This window comes from Oncorhynchus kisutch, linkage group LG10 (genome assembly GCF_002021735.2).
Source record: "Oncorhynchus kisutch isolate 150728-3 linkage group LG10, Okis_V2, whole genome shotgun sequence".
NCBI classification, from domain to species: domain Eukaryota; kingdom Metazoa; phylum Chordata; class Actinopteri; order Salmoniformes; family Salmonidae; genus Oncorhynchus; species Oncorhynchus kisutch.
The window spans coordinates 41,844,315-41,863,941 of record NC_034183.2 but is presented as its reverse complement, the minus strand read 5'-3'; the positions used below and the strand labels follow the sequence as shown (position 1 = coordinate 41,863,941).

Here is a 19,627-nt window from a genome sequence, read left to right as displayed (position 1 = left end):
ACGTCTCTGATCCCAGAGATGACTAATACAAGAAATTATGGGCAGTCATTTTCAATGATCTATATAACTCCTTGCCAGATGTTGTTCTGTTTGTCTTTGTCTAATAACATCTGTAAATATTTTATATATATGCTTTAAACCTATAGAATTATATTTCTAGTCAGCTTACTACAATCATTTGCTGTGTTCAAGGCTCAAACTCCCATGATTCCATCACCCACCGAAGTTGCAGCTCCGGCAGCCATTGTGCCCTAGTCTATATTTTCAGTCTGAGAGACTAGGATTCTGTAATGATTTGCCTGTAAAATGCCATAATAAATGTTGTGTTCTTCTAACAGCCTACATGTTGTTTGGACTGTTGTTTAAGGCAGTCACCAAGATGAAATGTAGTTGGTATTGTTGAAACACTATTATTTTAGATGTAGCAGTTGGGCTAGCTAGCATGCTAACTAGATACAGTAACTCTGTGTTATGGTTTGCGTAGGTAGTTAGCATCTAAATTTGAATTATGTTGAAGTGTATTGCAGTTTATTGGTGACAAGGACAAGGACATGAACATATATTCAGCACGACATTCATGCAAGCATTACAGTTTATTTACAACGCAAAAGTAATGTGAAATGCACTCACAAACTTGTGACATAAGCAATATATTTTGACTAAGCTTCATCTGGGCTTGATAGCCAGCTAGGGAGATGAAATGCACCCTGGGAATCATGGTATGCTGTAGACTTGGGCAACACATAAGCTTCAAAATGACAAAAACAAGGAATCGTGCAGTATGACTAACAAAAACAATACAACTTCAAAATGTGTATCAATTCTTAAGTAGTCCATGATAATTGGTTAGAACGTGTCAGAATTGTCCTTTAAGACCTGTGTGTACATGTGTCTGTTGAGGAGTGTGAGAGGGAGACAGAGGGAGAGTGTACTAATACCAAACAAGAAACTAGCTGATAGCACTCTAATGTAAAAGGCCCTCTCATAAAAGGCATCACATTCTGTGTGTTTAAGACCTTGAGTATGTGTGTTCAGACTAGGTACAGTAAGCACGTGTGTGTTTGTAAAGCAGAGTCAGGTTAGTTGTACTACTGAATCACTACACAAAACCTATTCGTGCAGTAGTGACTATGTAGAGACTTGTAGGGATTGTGTAGTGAATGTGTAGTTTATGCACTGCTCAAGATACTCAAGTAGAGTTTTGCTGTCGTGTTCGGTAGGACAACAGTACTGTTTCAGTAGTAAGTAGAGATTTGTACTACTTGATGTCGGAAGTAAATAAGTAGTCCAAACACTACAGCTTTACTGCACAGGAATGTCTATAGCAGTGGATCCCAAACTTTGTATAGTCCCGTACCCCTTCAAAACATTCAACCTCCAGCTGCGTACCCCCTCTAGCACCAGGGTCAGCACACTCTCAAATGTTGTTTTTTTTGCCATCATTGTGAGCCTGCCACACACACACACACACACTATACGATACATGTATTAAACATAAGAATGAGTGTGAGTTTTTGTCACAACCCGGCTCGTGGGAAGTGACAAGGAGATCTTATAGGACCAGGGGACATATAATAATATAATAATAATCAATAATTTTGCTCTTTATTTAGCCATCTTACATATAAAACTGTATTTGCTCATTGAAAATTGTGAATAACTTACCACAGGTTATTGTGAAGGGTGTGCTTGAAAGGATGGATGCACATAACTCTGTAATGTTGGGTTGTATTGGAGAGAGTCTCAGTCTTAAATCATTTTCCACACACAGTCTGAGCCTGTATTTAGTTTTCATGCTAGTGAGGGATGAGAATCCACTCTCACATAGGTACGTGGTTGCAAAGGTCATCAGTGTCTTAACAGCACGATTTGCCAAGACAGAACCCCTTGTTGCAATTTCGATGAGGCTCTCTTGTTGAGATATCGGTAAGTGGACTGGAGGCAGGACATGAAAGGAATAACGAATCCAGTTGTTTGTGTCATCCATTTCGGGAAAGTACCTCACTCAGGTGCTTCACTATATCACATTTGACATTGTCCGTAAGCTTGAGTTCATTTGCACACAAAAAAATCATACAATGATGGAAAGACGTGTGTGTTGTCCTTCTCAATGCAGACCGAGAAGAGCTCCAACTTCTTAATCATAGCCTGAATTTTTTCCCGTACATCGAATATAGTTGCAGAGAGTTGCTGTAATCCTAGATTCAGATCATTCAGGTGAGAAAAAACATCACCCAGATAGGCCAGTCGTGTGAGAAACTCGTTATCATGCAAGCAGTCAGACAAGTGAAAACTATGGTCAGTAAAAAAACTTTAAGCTCGTCTCTCAATTAAAAAAAACAACGTGTCAATACTTTGCCCCTTGATAACCAGCGCACTTCTGTATGTTGTAAAAGCGTTAGCAATTGCTTGCACGCTCGTTACCACTCCACTATGTCTCCCTGTCATGGGTTTTGCACCATCAGTACAGATACTAACACATCTTGACCACCAAAGTCCATTTGATGTCACAAAGCTGTCCAGTACTTTACAAATATGTTGTCCTGGTTTCATGGGTTTTGCAGAAGAGGATGTCTTCCTTAATGGACCCCCCCATGAACGTAACATATACCAGGAGCTGTGCTTAGGCCTGTTGACACATCCAGCTGTAACGCATAGAATTCACTGGCTTGTATGTGAAGCAGTAATTGTTGAAACAAAACATGCCAATTTGAAAGATAAGCCACAGGAGGATTTTGAGCGAGAATTAAGACGACTTTCGAATATTAAGGCATGTATAAAAGCAACAGATACCATTAATAAGAACGGGCTAGAAGCGTATGGTGAGCTACCGAGTGGCTAGGACAAGGCAAGCCCAATACTATTGTGGAAGACTTAGGTCCAACGTCTCTGTCTGTTGTTCCGTGCTTTCCCGGGTAAGGGGGCAGTAGCTCTTTGGCTGCATCAGATTCACAACGGTCAGTGTCCATGCTAGCTGGGCTAACAACAAATGTAGAATTACTGATGCTAGCAGTGGGATGTGCTCATGGAAGCAGAACAACTTGTTTCGTCGACAGGTGCAGGTGTAGTACTGCTGGTAGTAGCAGTACTACCAGTAGAGCTGGTATGTGTCTCTATGGAACGCAGGCTTCATTTGTTTAACCATTTATCCTTTTTCGAGCAAACGGAATGAGCAGCAGCTACATTTGTTAGTGGAATTCCGGCGAGAGAGTAACGGTTAATGTGATTGGATGTTAACTATTTGACTAGGCTACCTGCATTTGACATTGTGTTGCTATTTCACTGAATACTAGATGCTTTAACTTTATTTTTGCCGGTGAAACAAGCCTAAAAAAAAACTCACCCAAATGTATAGCCCTGTTGGAAAATATAAATGGACTGTTTGAAAATGTGAATCACATTTGTATTTGGCATACCCCCGACAGCATTGGGGTACATGTACCCCAGTTTGGGAATACCTGGTCTATAGCAATCAGGTAGAGCTTTTTCCTACTCGATGTAGGTTGTAAATAAGTATCACAACACTATAGCCAGACAAAACAGGGAGTAGTTGGCTCTAGGACAATCCTGAATGTAGTCGTCTTCCGTCCTTTGTCATCCTGTCTGTCATAGCTATTCTGCTGACACCATCTGTACGTTTGACTTTCCTACATGTTTAATGAATACTTTCATGTCTTTGTTCATTTTTTTTGTATAACTTTTTAACACAAACGATTGCAAGCCAAAACAGTCTTAGCTGTTATCCATTGTCATAGAGATTGTTGTCATTGTTGGGGCGGCAGGTAGCCTGGTGGTTAGAGTGTTGGGCTGGTAACTGAATGGATACTGGATCGAATCCCTGAGCTGACAAGGTACAAATCTGTCATTCTGCCCATGAGCAAGGCAGTTAACCCGCTGTACCCTGGTAGGCATGGAGGGTCAGTCCTTGCATCTAATGCTCTGTCTGTTAATCCGAGAGTGGTTACATTTCTCCAGGCCCACCCCTCAGCTTTTTACCAAAACAGAGGCGGGGCAACCATTTTGTTACTGTTTCATCTGTGGATTTGACCTTTAAACAGCTGCATATTATCAAGATATCAAGGTGTGACCAACAAAAAGGTAAACAACAGGCCTATAGCATGTAAATATCACTTTTCAATAGTACTCAAATTATGCCATTCCATAAGTGCAGCATTTATTTTTCAATTCGAATCAATGAGCCCAATCAGTCCTCCATGACAAGAAAATCATAAACAACAGAGTAGGGCCTGCTAATAAGTCTTTAGTTTGGGGTTATGCTCAGGTAAAACAATTTGGCTAATCTATACTTCCATATTTCCAAGTCCTACACTTGAAGATCAAGGGGTATAACATTTATTGGAATGACTGGAATTCTTATAGACTTTGGTTTTTAATGTAAAGATATAATTTAATCATATTATTATATGTAGTAGAAAGTGATGGGTTAGAAGAAGCCTACATGACCAACCCATAAAGTAAAATGTAACATCCATATATGGCCAGCTGTGTAAACTTTAACATTGATTTATCCTGCAATAGATGTTGTTCAATTGGTAACATACATTTTTGTATTTTTTCTAATGTCTCTTCAGGGGAAAGTGATCTTAAAGTAATGGAATGTAATCAGATTATGTTACTGAGTTTGGGTAATCCAAAAGTTACAATGCTGATTACAATTTTGGACAGGTAACTAGTAACTGTAACGGATTACATTTAGAAAGTAACCTACCCAACCCTGCTAATAAGTATGTGTGTTTGTATGCAAATGTACAGTATATTCATATTGGTATACTTACCCATTCTACTTACCTCTTAACCTGTTGCCAAGGAGGGTCTCAACATAAGAAGACTGGAAGCCGTTGTTTATTAGATTAACATTGTTTATCAAATGTTTTTCTGTGTTGTCTTATGTGACCTCTGTCAGCAGATGATTGGTAATGGCTTATAATTGGTTGTATCTTCTGCTTGTCTTTATTTTCTGAAAGGTTATGTGGTGGAGAAATGTGGCTGCAACAAAAAAAGAGGATCTGAAGATAGTTAAATCAAAGCTGAATGAAGACAAGGCCTCAAAGGGATTAAGAGAAAAGTGTAAATATTTAATATTATAAGTATTTAATTATAAATAAATAAAATGTTGGTATAAGCGTGTAATTTCTTCTTTGGTGATACAACTACAGTTAGAAACTATTAGGAAATCAAATGTGCACTAGTCCACTAGTGACACAGTAGTAAAACAACAAGATGTCAATAGTGGTTTTGAGTTGGCAAACAGAAGTGAATGTTTTCGATAGTAATTCAAAAGGGTTTATGTAGGAAATGAAAAAGTAGCAGGGGCAATTCAGTTGTGATCAGTAGTGACACAACACTACACACACAGATGGCACGGCACTCGTAATTCAATAGGGATTGAGTAGACATACAGCAGTGACGTGTAGGCATTGTGTAGTAATTCAATAGGGATTGAGTAGACATACAGCAGTGACGTGTAGGCATTGTGTAGTAATTCAATAGGGATTGAGTAGACATACAGCAGTGGCGTGTAGGCATTGTGTAGTAATTCAATAGTGAACATGTAGGAACTGTGTAGGTTTTAAGTTGTAGATACCCAAAATCTCAGTAGGTACACAGTAGTCATTAAGGGAGAATTATGTAGTGATTTAAGTAGGAAATATGTAGTGTTAGTAGTGAAAGGTCCCAATTTATCACCCATTACTACATCAATTATTACATAAATCGGTGTTGTGTAGATCAAAGGAGCTGATGTGGACTACAGGAAATGGAGGGAAGAGCACTCCTCCCCCATACTCATCGACACACGGCTGTAGTGGAGCTTCAAGCTCCTCGGTGTCCACAACACTAAGGAATTATCATGGTCCACACACTCCAAGACAGTTGTGAAGAGGGCATGATAACATTTCTTCCCACTCAGGAAGCTAAAAAGATTTGGCATGATCCTCAAAATGTTCTACAGCTGCACCATTGTGAGTCATCTTGATTGGCTGCATCGCCACTTGGTATGGCAACTGCTTGACATCCAACCGCAAGGCGCTACAGAGGGTAGTGCGCATGGCCCAGTACATTACTAGGGCTGAGATCCCTGCCATCCAGGCGCTCTATGCCAGTCGGTGTCAGAGGAAGGCCCTAAAAATTGTCATAAACTCCAGCCACCCAAGTTATAGACTGTTCTCTCTGCTACCTCGCAGCAAGCGGTTTCCGATGCACCAAGTCTGGAACCAACAGGACCTTGATCAGCTTCTACCCCTAAGCCATCAGACTGCTAAATTAGTTAGTCCAGGTAGCTATTGGCAGTGGTGGAAAAAGTACCCAATTGTCATACTTGAGTAAAAGTAAATGATTCAAGTAAAAGTGAAGGTCACCCAGTAAAATACTACTTGAGTAAAAGTCCAAAAGTATTTGCTTTTAAATAAAGAATTTGCTTTTAAATATAATTAAGTATCAAAAGTAAATGTAATTTCAAAAATATATTTCAGTAACCAAAGTAAAAGTACAAATAATAAAATGTTCTTAAATTAAGCCAGCCAGAAAGCTTCATTTTCCTGTTTTTTTTATTTACGGATAGATGGGCACGCTCCAACACTAAGATATCATTTACAAATGAGGCATGTGCTTAGTGAGTCCGCCAGATCAGAGGCAGTAGGGATGACCAGGGATGTTCTCTTGATAAGTGTGTGAATTAGACCATTTTCCTGTCTTGCTAAGCGTTAAAAGTGTAACAAGTAGCAAGTAGGGGAGCTCAAACAGTATCTGCATTGATCTTTTTTGACTCAAGGCTGTTGCTACTGTTTATTATCCATCCTGTTGCCTAGTCACTTTATCAATACCTATATGTACATATAGGTGGCAGGTAGCATAGCGGTTAGAGCGTTGGACTAGTAACCGGAAGGTTGTTAGTTCGAATCCCAGAACTGACAAGGTAAAAATCTGTTGTTCTGCCCCTGAACAAGGCAGTTAACCCAGTGTTCCTAGGCTGGCATTGTAAATAAGAATTTGTTCTTAACTGACTTGCCTAGTTAAATAAAGGCATACAGTGCCTGGAAAGTATTCAGACCCCTTGACTTTTTCCACATTTTGTTACGTGACAGCCTTATTCTAAAATGTATTAAATTGTTTTTTTTCCTCATCAATCTACACACAATACCCCATAATGACAAATCAAAACAGGTTTTTAGAAATGTTTTGCTAATTTATAAAAAAACTAAATGAAATATCACATTTACATAAGTATTCAGAATCTTTACTCAGTACTTTGTTGAAGCACCTGTGGCAACGATTACATCTTCGAGTCTTCTTGGTTATGAAGCTACAAGCTTGGTACACCTGTATTTTGGGAGTTTCTCCCATTCTTCTCTACAGATACTCTCAAGCTCTGTCAGGTTGGATGGAGAGCGTTCCAGCACAGCTATTTTCAGGTCTCTCCAGAGATGTTAGATCAGGTTCAAGTCCGGGCTCTTGCTTGGCCACTCACTTACGTTCAGAGACTCCTGCATTGTCTTGGCTGTGTGCTTAGGGTCGTTGTCCTGTTGGAAGGTGAACCTTTGCCCCAGTCTGAGGTCCTGAGCGCTCTGGAGCAGGTTTTCATCAAGGATCTCTGTGTACTTTGCTCCGTTCATCTTTCCCTCGATCCTCACTAGTCTCCAAGTCCCTGCCGAAGAAAAACATCCACACAGCATGATGCTGCCACCACCATGCTTTACCATAGGGATGGTGCCAGGTTTCCTCCAGACGTGATGCTTGGCATTCAGACCAATGAGGTCAATCTTGGTTTCATCAGACCCCTAGGTGCCTCTTTTACTGAAGAGTGGCTTCTGTCTGGCCACTCTACCATAAAGGCCTGATTGGTGGAGTGCTGCAGAGATGGTTGTCCATTTGGAAGGTTCTCCCATCTCCACAGGGGAACTCTAGAGCTCTGTCAGAGTGACCATTGGGTTCTTGGTCACCTCCCTGACCAAGACCCTTTTCAGATTGCTCAGTTTGGCCGAGCGTCCAGCTCTAGGAAGAGTCTTGGTGATTCCAAACTTCTTCCGTTTAAGAATGATGGAGGCAACTGTTTTCTTGGGGACCTTCAATGCTGCAGATATTTTGGTACCCTTCCCCAGATCTGTGCCTTGACACAATCCTGTCTCGGAGCTCTACAGACAATTCCTTCGACCTCATGGCTTGGTTTTTGCTCTGACATGCGCTGTCAACTGTGGGACCTTATATAGACAGGTGTGTGCCTTTCCAAATCATGTCCAATCAATTGAATTTACCACAGGTGGACTCCAATCAAGTTGTAGAAACATCTCAAGGATGATCATTGGAAACAGGATGCACCTGAGCTCAACTTTAAGTCTCATAGCCAAGGGTCTGAATACTTATGTAAATACCGTATTTCAGTTTTTTATGTTTAATACATTTGCAAACATTTCTTAGAACCTGCTTTTGCATAGTCATTATGGGCCATTGTGTGTAGATTGCTGAGATGTATTTTATTTTTTTTTAAGTCAAGGTGTCTGAATACTTTCCGACGGCACTGTATAGCCAGTACCACCACTGAGGTATATAATTACAACCCACCCAATATTAAAGTAGGCAGGGTATCCTGTTTTTGTCTGGCAAACCAGATAAAATTAAACAAGCGCTTTCTGGTTACTAATCTGGATATGTGCGCCGCCTTTGTGCGCCAATGCTGATGACTGGTCAACAATCAAGACACGCAAGTTTTTGCTTCTGAAGCATAGATAAGATGTTTTTCAATCAAGAATTTGCTGCAATGCCATAGGCCTATGTTTGTGACCAGATTGAAGAAGCAAGGATATAAATATAAAATACAACACAGTACCAGTTAAAAGTTTGGACACACCTACTCATTCAAGGGTTTTTCTTTATTGTTTGACTATTTTCTACATTGTAGAATAATAGTGAAGACATCAAAACTATGAAATAATAACATAATGACCATCGTTATGTTTGGAGAAAAAAGGGGAAGCTTGCAAGCCGAAGAACAAAATTCCAACCATGAAGCACGGGTGTGGCAGCATCATGTTGTGGGGGTGCTTTGCTGCAGGAGGGACTGGGGAACTTCACAAGATAGATGGCATCATGAGGGAGGAAAAGTATGTGGATATATTGAAGCAACATCTCAAGACATCAGTCAGGAAGTTAAAGCTTGGTCGCAAATGGGTCTTCCAAATGTTGTGGCAAAATGGTTTAAGGACAACAAAGTCAGGGTATTGGAGTGGCCATCACAAAGCCCTGACATGAATCATATAGAAAATGTGTGGGCAGAACTGAAAAAGTGTGTGCGAGCAAGGAGGCCTACAAACCTGACTCACCAGCTCTGTCAGGAGGAATGGGCCAAAATTCACCCAACTTATTGGAGGAAGCTTGTGGAAGGCTACCCAAAATGTTTGACCCAAGTTAACCAATTTACAGACCAAATACTATTTGAGTGTATGTAAACTTCTGACCCACTGGGAATGTGATGAAAGAAATAAAAGCTGAAATAAATCACTCTCTACTATTATTGTGACATTTCACATTCTTAAAATAAAGGGGTGATCCTAGCTGACCTAAGACAGGGAATTGTTACTAGGATTAAATGTAAGGAATTGTGAATAACTGAGTTTAAATGTATTTGGCTAAGGTGTATGTAAACTTCCAATTGTAATAGCACTCAAATTGTAATAGCACTCACAGCTTTCCAATAAAACAAAACATTTATGATCTGTTTACATATATTTTAGAGGCTATTTATACTGTAAATGTGTTTAAAACCCATATAAGCTGTATTTATAATTATATCACAATATTTTAGGTTGACTATAATTCTATAACATAGTTTCTGATGCATAACATGCCTTACTTTTATTTTCCTGCATAAGTAAAATCAGGAAATGCATCCCCTAAGCCTCTACTGCCATTCGTTCCAATTAGACTGGTTTTATATTTCTCCCCGACCAAGAATGTTTCCATTTTTTTTGCCCATTTCTGTAACTTTAATGCTTGACATTTCCCCTCTTGTAATTTAATAGGATCTCAATGATACTAACCTTGTATCCCATAGCAACATTGCATGTAGCGGTCAGGGCCTAACTAGACCACCGACTGCCCTTCTGCAGTACAGACCGCCCATCCAGGACCCATTTACAAAAAAGTTTAAGTACCTTCTTCGACCCTTGCCCCTGGAAATGATGTATGTTCTTAAAATCACACCGTCGAGGCTCACCCTTGACGAGTGAGGGCATCAAAGATGCTGGGTTTAACGAGAATGTGAGGCGTGTTTCCCAATGAATCCAAAGAAATGTGGACAGCAGAAGCTGTTGGGCACCGAGAGAACCAGGACACATGGATGATCACACATCCATTGCTCCTAATTTATTATAGAGGCTGCTTCACTGCTCGCAGACAGGCTGGTGCGATGTGGTCAAATTGGTTGCGGTTTGCCGGCATGATCTGCTATCTGTCCATCATTCTTATGGACTTATATGTGACTCACCACCTGGATTCTGTCTTATGTAGCAACATTTGAATTTCTGCTTTTACATAGTTAAAAGTAGAGAGTCAGAGCTACAAAATGGTATATCATACACTGCATTTGAGGAAACAATGGGAAAGTAATTATGCTTTGAAAGTTGATCATCTTGTAAACTCACTTTTGAGAAAACCGTCTTTCAATGTTTTGGTACTAATATTGGAGAGCCCTATTTTGTTTACACCCATTCAGCATTGTTCACACCCTCTTAAGCCTTAGCCCCACCCATCTCTTTAAGGGTTGAGCCAACCATTCTGTACAAACTTGCCGGCTACTTCCAGACATCTAAGAGAGAGAGAACAGTTCACTGATCATTACTCACCCTATCGCACTATCTGTTGTTTCGCGTTCAGAGCGCACTTATGTGTATAACGACCCAGCCAGCTAACGTTAGCTAGCTAACAGTACACTTGAAATGAAACCACTTTCGGTCAAAATTAGATGTGTAATATCTGAAAATCTTACCAGTAAACATCATGGTTAGGCACGTCTCCTGTCTGATGCATGGTCTCCATGCATGGTTGCCCTTAGTTTGACGATGTAATCAAGACTGGTGTTTCCTCCACCTCCTAAGCTATCATACTCGAATTCCACTGATTTCAAAACTCGGTCCTCCAGAAAGTGGAGAGCATACACATAACTTTAGCTAGTGATCCAGCTAGCTAACAGTACACTTTAACTTGAAACTTAGGTTTATGCAGTTTTACTACGCAATATATATATTTTTAAAGCCGCGTTCGACCTGATTACCTAAACATACTGACCAATTCCAGTAGACAGACACGTGCTATATGGTAGACCAATCCAAACTCATCTCTCGGCTTTTCCAGCGCACTCATTATCTCAGCCAATCATGGCTGGCGGGAAGGTTGCTCACTTTTTCTGTGGCTAAACTTTCTGTGGCTCGTAACTTAACAATTTAATTCCTATTTACAGATGGCATACAAGTTTGATATTAAGGCACATGAAAGTTCACATGGTGGAGAAGGCATTTCTGTCAAAAAAAATGCATTTTGATGAAAAAAATATATTTTATGTTCAAACAGCTCTCCTGTAAATTCGTGACTTGCGACATACACCAAGTTCCTGAATCGGGTCACATATGTGAATGCAACCTCAACATCAGAATTTAAACTTGCGTTCATTTCACTAAGGCTATATACATTGTTATTTTTCTGGGTCAATCCGACCCTCAACATAAGAGGGTTAATTAAGCTTGCATTACTTGCCATCTACTTGAGTCATTTGGACTACAAAGGAAGGCCACTTCAAAACGTCCATGTCAAACGTATACCTCAGAATGGATAGAGCAAGTTAGCAAACCAAGTTAGCAAACCTTCATAATTACTGTTCTACCAAGCACATGATAATATCCAATAATTTGCCTATACTTGTCAAGATGACAACACGTCACTTCGCTCTGGATTTCCTACTTGTACATGTTATCAATGCGTATTCAAAAGTTATCAATCCATAAAATAGATTGTCAGACCTGGCCTACTCAATAGCTATATTCACGTTGACCCTATCAAAAAACTTTCACCAATTGTATGGCTGCTAATTACAATAGGTCTTAGTTTTCTGAAAATGGTGTTAAACATTTATTTAACTTTCAATCTACGAACATATTTTTCTCTTTGATTTACCTCAATGTTTAAAACGGTAACAAAATGCCACAAGAACAGCAAATTCTAAACATTTCCCTTCTTGAAACCTTATTAAGCCATATAAATAAGGCAGTCATCTAAATCGGTGGTCACCAACCTTTTCTGAGTGAGGGTCACTTCCTGAGTCAAAATGCAAGTAAAGATCTACTGCTAATGACTTAATGTAAGCCTATGCAACATTAATTATGTAGCAATGAGGTTAATGCAGTAGGCTATTGGCCCAATACATTATAACTGCATATTGGCTATGCTTGAATTATCTTTCCAATGTTATTCTTCTCAGACCATTTTGAAATTATATATATTTTTTAATGTTGGTATATAATCACACTGTAAATAAATCATTTGTTGTTTTACTTGTGAGCATGGCCTGAAAGGTCTCCCTCCCTCCGCTGAGAAAAGGGAACACAGTCTTGGCGAAACTGAAGTCACACGGCATTATTTCTGCCTCATGCACCAAATCATGTTTTTACTCTTGTGACTAGAGAAAGTTAAATATTTCTCGATATTAAAAAAGACAAAAGCCGCTAATAATAACAACGCAAGCTTATCGGATCACTTTGCTATACTCATTCATTGCAGCTGCAGTGCTGGTTGTAGCGCGAGTGGAAGTAAGGAGAACGCGCAATGTATGGCTTATAAATGTGTTGAACAAAGTGTTGACAGTGCTAAATAACAACTTAAACATGAACTTACTCATAAGAAATCCAGATCGCCCGGTTGATGACCACTGATCTAAATCATGGAGCGAGTAACCTGCAGCTCCTTATTATAAAATGAGACCAAATAGTTTGGTTAATCTAACATGGATACACACCTAAAACAAGGATAGTGTTTTTTATGGCCATAATTACATCTGTGACAATGCGTTCACCTAATCAAATTGTGAACATGAACAACCCATACCCTTCACAGTTACCATATCACTGTTCACGGGAATGCAAGAAAAATCCACCCTACTCAATACAAAATGCAACATTACAACTGATGCGTTAGGGTGACTAATCAATCACATAATCTGCTCCAGATCATTGGAATGTGAATCAGAAACATACCCGGCACCTCAGGATATAACCAAGGGATGTGGACGGCAAGTCCCCACCTCCTTGCTGTTGGTACATCAGGCTCTTCACTTTCTTTTTCAACACTGCGTTTTCTGACTTTCTCACTTTTATAATTCGAAAACACTAAACCGAGAGCCGTTTATATTTTTCATTTCCACCATCTCTTTTGTAAATACTTCCTCAAACCAGCCTTTCTTAACCATTCCACATATTTTGTCACCTCACAATACTTCAATGACAAAGGGGAGCTCACACACTCAATACATATCTGACACCCACACATCCAGTACACCTCTAGTATTCACACAATTGAACACACCCCTAAAAATGTATTCTACTTTACACCCACCCAGTGGGACAGATAATCCTGGTTTAGAGTTTCACCCTATGGTCCTTCACTCATAAAGCTTCACACTAATGGAGTTGGTCCCCCCTTTGCTTCTATAACAGTCTCCACACTTCTGGGAAGGCTTTCCACTAGATGTTGGAACATTGCTGCGGGAGTATTTGTTAGGTCGGGCACGGATGTTGGGCAATTAGGCCTTGCTCGCAGTCGGCGTTCCAATTCATCCCAAAGATGTTCGATAGAGTTGAGGTCAGGGCTCTGTGCAGGCCAGTCAAGTTCTTCCCCAAACTGTTGCCACAAAGTTGGAAGCACAGAATCGTCTAGAATGTCATTGTATGCTGTGGGGCATAACCCGAACCATGAAAAACCGGCCCAGACCATTATTCCAACTCCACCAAACTTTACAGTTGGCACTATGCATTTGGGCAGGTAGCGTTCTCCTGGCATCCGCCAAACCCAGATTAGTCTGTTGGACTGCCAGATGTTGAAGCATGATTTATCACTCCAGAGAATGCATTTCCACTGCTCCAGAGTCCAATGGCGGCGAGCTTTACACCACTCCAGCCGATGCTTGGCATTGCGCATGGTGATCTTAAGCTTGACTTTGTCTGCTCGGCCATGGAATCCCATTTCACGAAGTTCCCGACAAACAATTATTGTGCTGACATTGCTTCCAGAGGCAGGTTGGCACTCGATAGTGAGTGTTGCAACCGAGGACAGACAATTTTTACGTGCTTCAGCACTGGCCTACCACTTTGCGCCTGAGCTGTTGTTGCTCATAGACTTGCCACTTCATAATAACAGCACTTACAGTTGCCCGGGGCAAGGCAGAAATTTGACGAACTGACTTGTTTGAAAGGTGCCATCCTATGACGGTGCCAAGTTGAAAGTTACTGAGCCTTCTACTGCCAATGTTTGTCTATGGAGATTGCATGGATGTGTGCTCGATTTTATACACCTCTCAGCAACGGGGATGGCTGAAATAGTCAAATCCACTAATTTGAAGGAGTGTCCACATACTTTTGTATATACAGTACCAGTCAAAAGTACTCATTCAAGGGTTTTTCTTTATTTTTATGATTTTCTACATTGTAGAATAATAGTGAAGACATCACAACTATGGAATAACACATGTGAAAATATGTAGTAAACAAAAAAGTGTTAAACAAATCACTATATATTTTATATTTGAATTTCTTCAAAGTAGCCACCCTTTGCCTTGATGACAGCATTGCACACTACCAATAGGTGCCCATCTTTGCGAGGTATTGCAAAACCTCCCTGGTCTTTGTGGTTGAATTGGTGTTTGAAATGTACTGCTCGACTGGAGGACCTTACAGATAATTGTATGTGTGGGGTACAAAGATGAGGTAGTCATTAAAGTCAAACACTTTTATCCATGCAACTTATTTTGTGACTTGTTAAGCACATTTTACTCCTGAACATATTTAGGCTTGGTATAACAAAGGGGATTGAATACTTATTCACTCAAGACATTTCAGCTTTTCATTTTGAATTCATTTGTAAAAATTATTCCACTTTGACATTATGGGGAATTGTGTGTACGGCAGTCAAGCTAATAGCAGTGAGGCTATTACTGTGTAACTCCGGTAGGGCAACAACAAAAAAATAAGCGCACGTGGTAGTGTGTACCTGTGCTCGACCAGTCGGCGAAAGCCAACATCACCCACAACAGAGAACAGTTCATTGTCAAGGGCAATGAATTACATTATCTTGGCTTTAATGGATTTTACCTTTGAATAGTCTCGCTGAAATGTTCTTACTCTTTCAAATGCCTGCTCGATCCACACAGCAGACATTGTGGGCTAGGTTAGGAATGCTGTGTTGCACGTGTAGCACAACATTTTACGAGGCATCATTACGTCCTGTACCTACGTTATGCACGGTAGCTTAGGTTTAAAAAAAAATATGGTGATGAGAGGAAGCCCAGTGGCCGGCGATGGGAGAAGATGGAGCAAGATGGATTTCGGCCGACATTCTACTAATTTTCTCATTGATGAAACATTTGAACTCAATGCAGTTTTCCGTTCCCAGAACTATTTATTAACAGAGTGGACTATGTTTCGTCGACTTTACCCTTTGCCAAAGTTTCTACAAATTGTGTTGTTTAGGAGTGCAAGGGCGAATTGAGTTATTGCACACGCGCACTTCACAGAGTAGGCGTTCCTTAATGTAAATATGCAAATACATGCTAGAACGTTCCAATAGGATCTCACCTCCTTGCTTGTTTTGCCCACTATGATTAATTTGCTCCCATTGGAAACAACAGGCAGTGGTCTATCTTGGGTTAGTTCTAAACATCTTTGGTGACCCTGCAGCCTGTGTCTGTCACGCTCTGCTAGCTTCTGTTCTTTCTCTGAGGTGCTACTGCTAACGTATTCCTCTGTTAGTTAGCCTGGTGGAAACAGGAGCCAAAAGCATTAGACACACAGCACTAACCCAGCACTGTCACGCAACTGACACTAGCACGCTCACCTGCCCCCCACACAAACTTCCCTGCTATCTTTTTTCCCCCCTTCTATCTTGTCTTGTTTTCTGATCTGTTGCTGGCTGGTACCTTTCATTACACACACTACTAAAGGGCAGGCAGCTGCGTAATACATAGAGAGAAGTATTTGTTTCTACTGAGAAGGTCAATCTTAAATCCACTATGTTCTGTTCTGTCTGATAATGAGTTTGTTTCTCCCTGGGCTCCCTGATACTTTGCATGCACACACACAACACACACACACCCCAGATGGGCGGTAGATGGTGCAGAGAAAGCACTGGCAGTAGAGTTAATAGGTGTTTACGCAGGCTGCACCTTTAAATGTGATCCACGGAGAGAGGCTGGCCACTGAGCTAAAGGGAGTGAGGGAGGATGAGAGAGAGAGGCTGGTCACTGAGCGGGAGGGAGGGAGGTAGGGAGAAGCAAGACAGAGGGGAGGGGGAGAGAGACTGTCAGGCAGATAAATTGAGAAAGAGATTGAGAGGGAGAGAGCACACTGAGGTTGCTCAGATCAGCGCTAGCTAGCGGTGCAGGTTGAGACCAGCAGCAGTTTTAGCTTTAGTTTAGGAAGCAGAAGCCACATCCTATCCATCTGTCCAAGCTGCCTGTCTGCCTGCCTGCTGCCAGTAGCTGGCGTACGTATGTCTGTGTGTTCAGAGGCTGGCGAGCAGTGTCGTCTCTGTGTGTGTGTGTGACAGCTATGTGTGTGGAGCTGCAGGACCATGTCTGACTCTTTTTGGACTGTGCTCTCCAATTTTTCCCTGCCGGAGAGAAGCATGCTGCGCCGATCCAAGAGGTATCTCTCCATTTCCTCTTCTCTGATCCCTTGCTTTCTCAGTTTTAATTTGTCTGTCTCTGTAATGTGTCTCCTTACCCCTTTTCCCTCTTCCTCTTTTTTAAATGCGTCTCCTCTCCCTCTTTCTCTCCGGTGTGTTTTCAGCTGGACTTGGTTTTAAGATGAAGGTCAGTCTGGTTTAGGGATAATAGGTTGCATGCAGTTGCTGGCGCTTTGTGAGGATTTGAGTTTCCTTGTTTTGAACATTTGTGAGGTATGATCTGACCATATTGCGCACATTTAGCCCAGTTCTTTTGCTCTCTCCCTCCCTCTCTCTGTCTCTCTCGCTCTCTGTTTCTCTCTCTCGGTTTCTCTTTTTCTCTCTCGGTTTCTCTCTCTTTCTTTTAACATGTAGATGTGGCTTTTAGACAGGGAATACAGCACTGTACTTATAGTACCAGAAAATGTCTAACTCCCTGTTAATAACAGTGAGCTTTACTCACACACAGACATACTTCATATCTCTCTACAGTCAACAGTGTACACTCTTAGGAACAAAAGGCGCTATCCAGAACCTAAAAGGATTCTTTGGCTGTCCCCAAAGGACAACACTTTGAAGAACCATTTTGGTTCCAGGTAGAACCCTTTTGGTTTCCATATAGGACCCATTCCACAGGGGGTTCTACCTGGAACCAAAAAGGGTTATCCTATGGGGACAGCCGAATAACCCTTTTGGAACTCTTTTCTAAGAGTCTAAATGCTTAGACACATTCTAGGCAGACAGACAAACAGACAGATAGACAGACAGGGAGTTAGACAGGGACGAGGTGACTCTTGCATAGTAACAGTGTGCTGTGCTATGCTGCCTAGGGGGTGAATGAGTGGGCAGGCAAGGTTGGGCTCGCTCTCACTGATTCACTGTAGTCTTATGGACTTGACATGGAACTGCTAGAGCAGCTAGACTATGGATGTAGCCATTCTAGCAAACTGAAACCCCCTTAGTTTGACTGTGCTGGTGATGTGAGCACTGCCCCTCACGCTCTCTGGAAAGGTTCTCCATCTCTGCTCTCAGTTTGATCTGCTGTCGTATAATTCCTCAATTCCTCTCCTGCTCTATGTGGCTCACACCTGTGAAGTGTGTATGTACAGTACCAGTCAAAGGTTTGGACACACCTACTCATACAAGGGCTTTTCTTTATTTTGTACTATTTTCTACATTGTAGAATAACCAGTAGAATAACCAGCATGGCTACCATAGCATTCATAGAAAAACTATGATATAACTATTTTCTACATTGTAGAATAATAGTGAAGGCATCAAAACTATGATGTAACACATATGGAATCATGTAGTAAGCAAACAAGTGTTTAACCAATCAAAATAGATTTTATAGTTAAGATTCTTCAAAATAGCCACCCTTTGCCTTGATGACAGCTTTGCACACACTTGGCGTATTCTCTCAACCAGCATCACCTGGAATGCTTTTCTAACAGTCTTGTTCCCACATATGCCACATTGGCATTTTCTTTCTCACTCTTTGTGGAGGACAGGTCATCTGATGCAGCACTCCATCACTCTTCTTCTTGGTCAAATAGCCCTTACACAGCCTGGAGGTGTTGGGTCATTGTCCTGTTGAAAAACAAATGAGAATGCTATGGTAGCCATGCTGGTTAAGTGTGCCTTGAATTCTAAATAAATCACAGACAGTGTCACTAGCAAAGCACCATCACACCTCCTCCTCCATACTTCACGATGGGAACCACACATGCAGAGATCATCCGTTCACCTACTCTGCATCTTACAAAGATACTGTGGTTGGAACCAAAAATCTCAAATTTGTACTCATCAGACCAAAGGACAGATTTCCACCGGTCTAATGGCCATTGCGGAAGACACATTTCAGTTGAAGGCATTCAATTGTACAACTGACTAGGTATCCCCCTTTCCCTTCCTGCTCGTGTTTCTTGGCCCTAGCCAGTCTCTTCTTATTATTGGTGTCCTTTAGTAGTGGTTTCTTTGCAGCAATTTGACCATGAAGGCCTGATTCACACAGTCTCCTCTGAACAGTTGATGTTGAGATGTGTCTGTTACTTGAACTCTGTGAAGCAATTATTTGGGCTGGTAACTCTAATGAATGTATCCTCTGCAGCAGAGGTAACTCTGGCTCTTGATTTCCTGTGACGGTCCTCATGAGAGCCAGTTTCATCATAGCGCTTGATGTTTTTTGCGACTGCACTTGAAGAAACTTTCAACGTTTCTGGACTGACTGACCTTCACATCTTAAAGTAATGATGGACTGTCATTTCTCTTTGCTTATTTGTGCTGTTCTTGCCATAATATGGACTTTCTTCTGTATACCACCCCTACCTTGTCACAACACAACTGATTGGTTCCAATGCATCAAGAAGGAAAGAAATTCCACAAAATAATTTTTAACAAGGCTTGAGGGTTGAGAGAATGCCAAGTGTGTGCAAAGCTGTCATCATGGCAAACTTCTTACTTTGAAGAATCTAAAATCTAAAATATATTTTGATTTGTTTAACACTTTTTTTGGTTACTACATGATTCCATATGTGTTATTTCATACTTTTGATGTCTTCACTATTATTCTACAATGTGGAAAATAGTCCAATTAAAGAAAAATCCTTGAATGAGTAAGTGTGTCCAAACCTATCGGAGTCCAGCAGAGCCCAGTCCGATACGTCCACTCAGAAACACAGGTGGATATGCA

At 41.0% G+C, this 19,627-nt stretch overlaps 1 protein-coding gene across 2 annotated transcripts in view; it reads left to right on the top strand.

Moving 5' to 3' along the window:
• The window catches only part of LOC109897225 (microtubule-associated serine/threonine-protein kinase 2), a 146,653-nt gene that overhangs the window by 36,463 nt on the left and 90,563 nt on the right, over positions 1–19,627 (top strand). Inside the window, exon 1 of one of the 2 annotated variants that reach the window (XM_031833703.1) lies at positions 16,587–16,916. The exons of the other annotated variant lie outside the window; for it this stretch is intronic. Coding sequence (XP_031689563.1) covers positions 16,843–16,916 — 74 coding nt within the window. The 5' untranslated portion in view covers positions 16,587–16,842. Of the gene's footprint in view, positions 1–16,586; positions 16,917–19,627 lie in introns of those variants that run through there. 2 annotated transcript variants of the gene reach the window in all.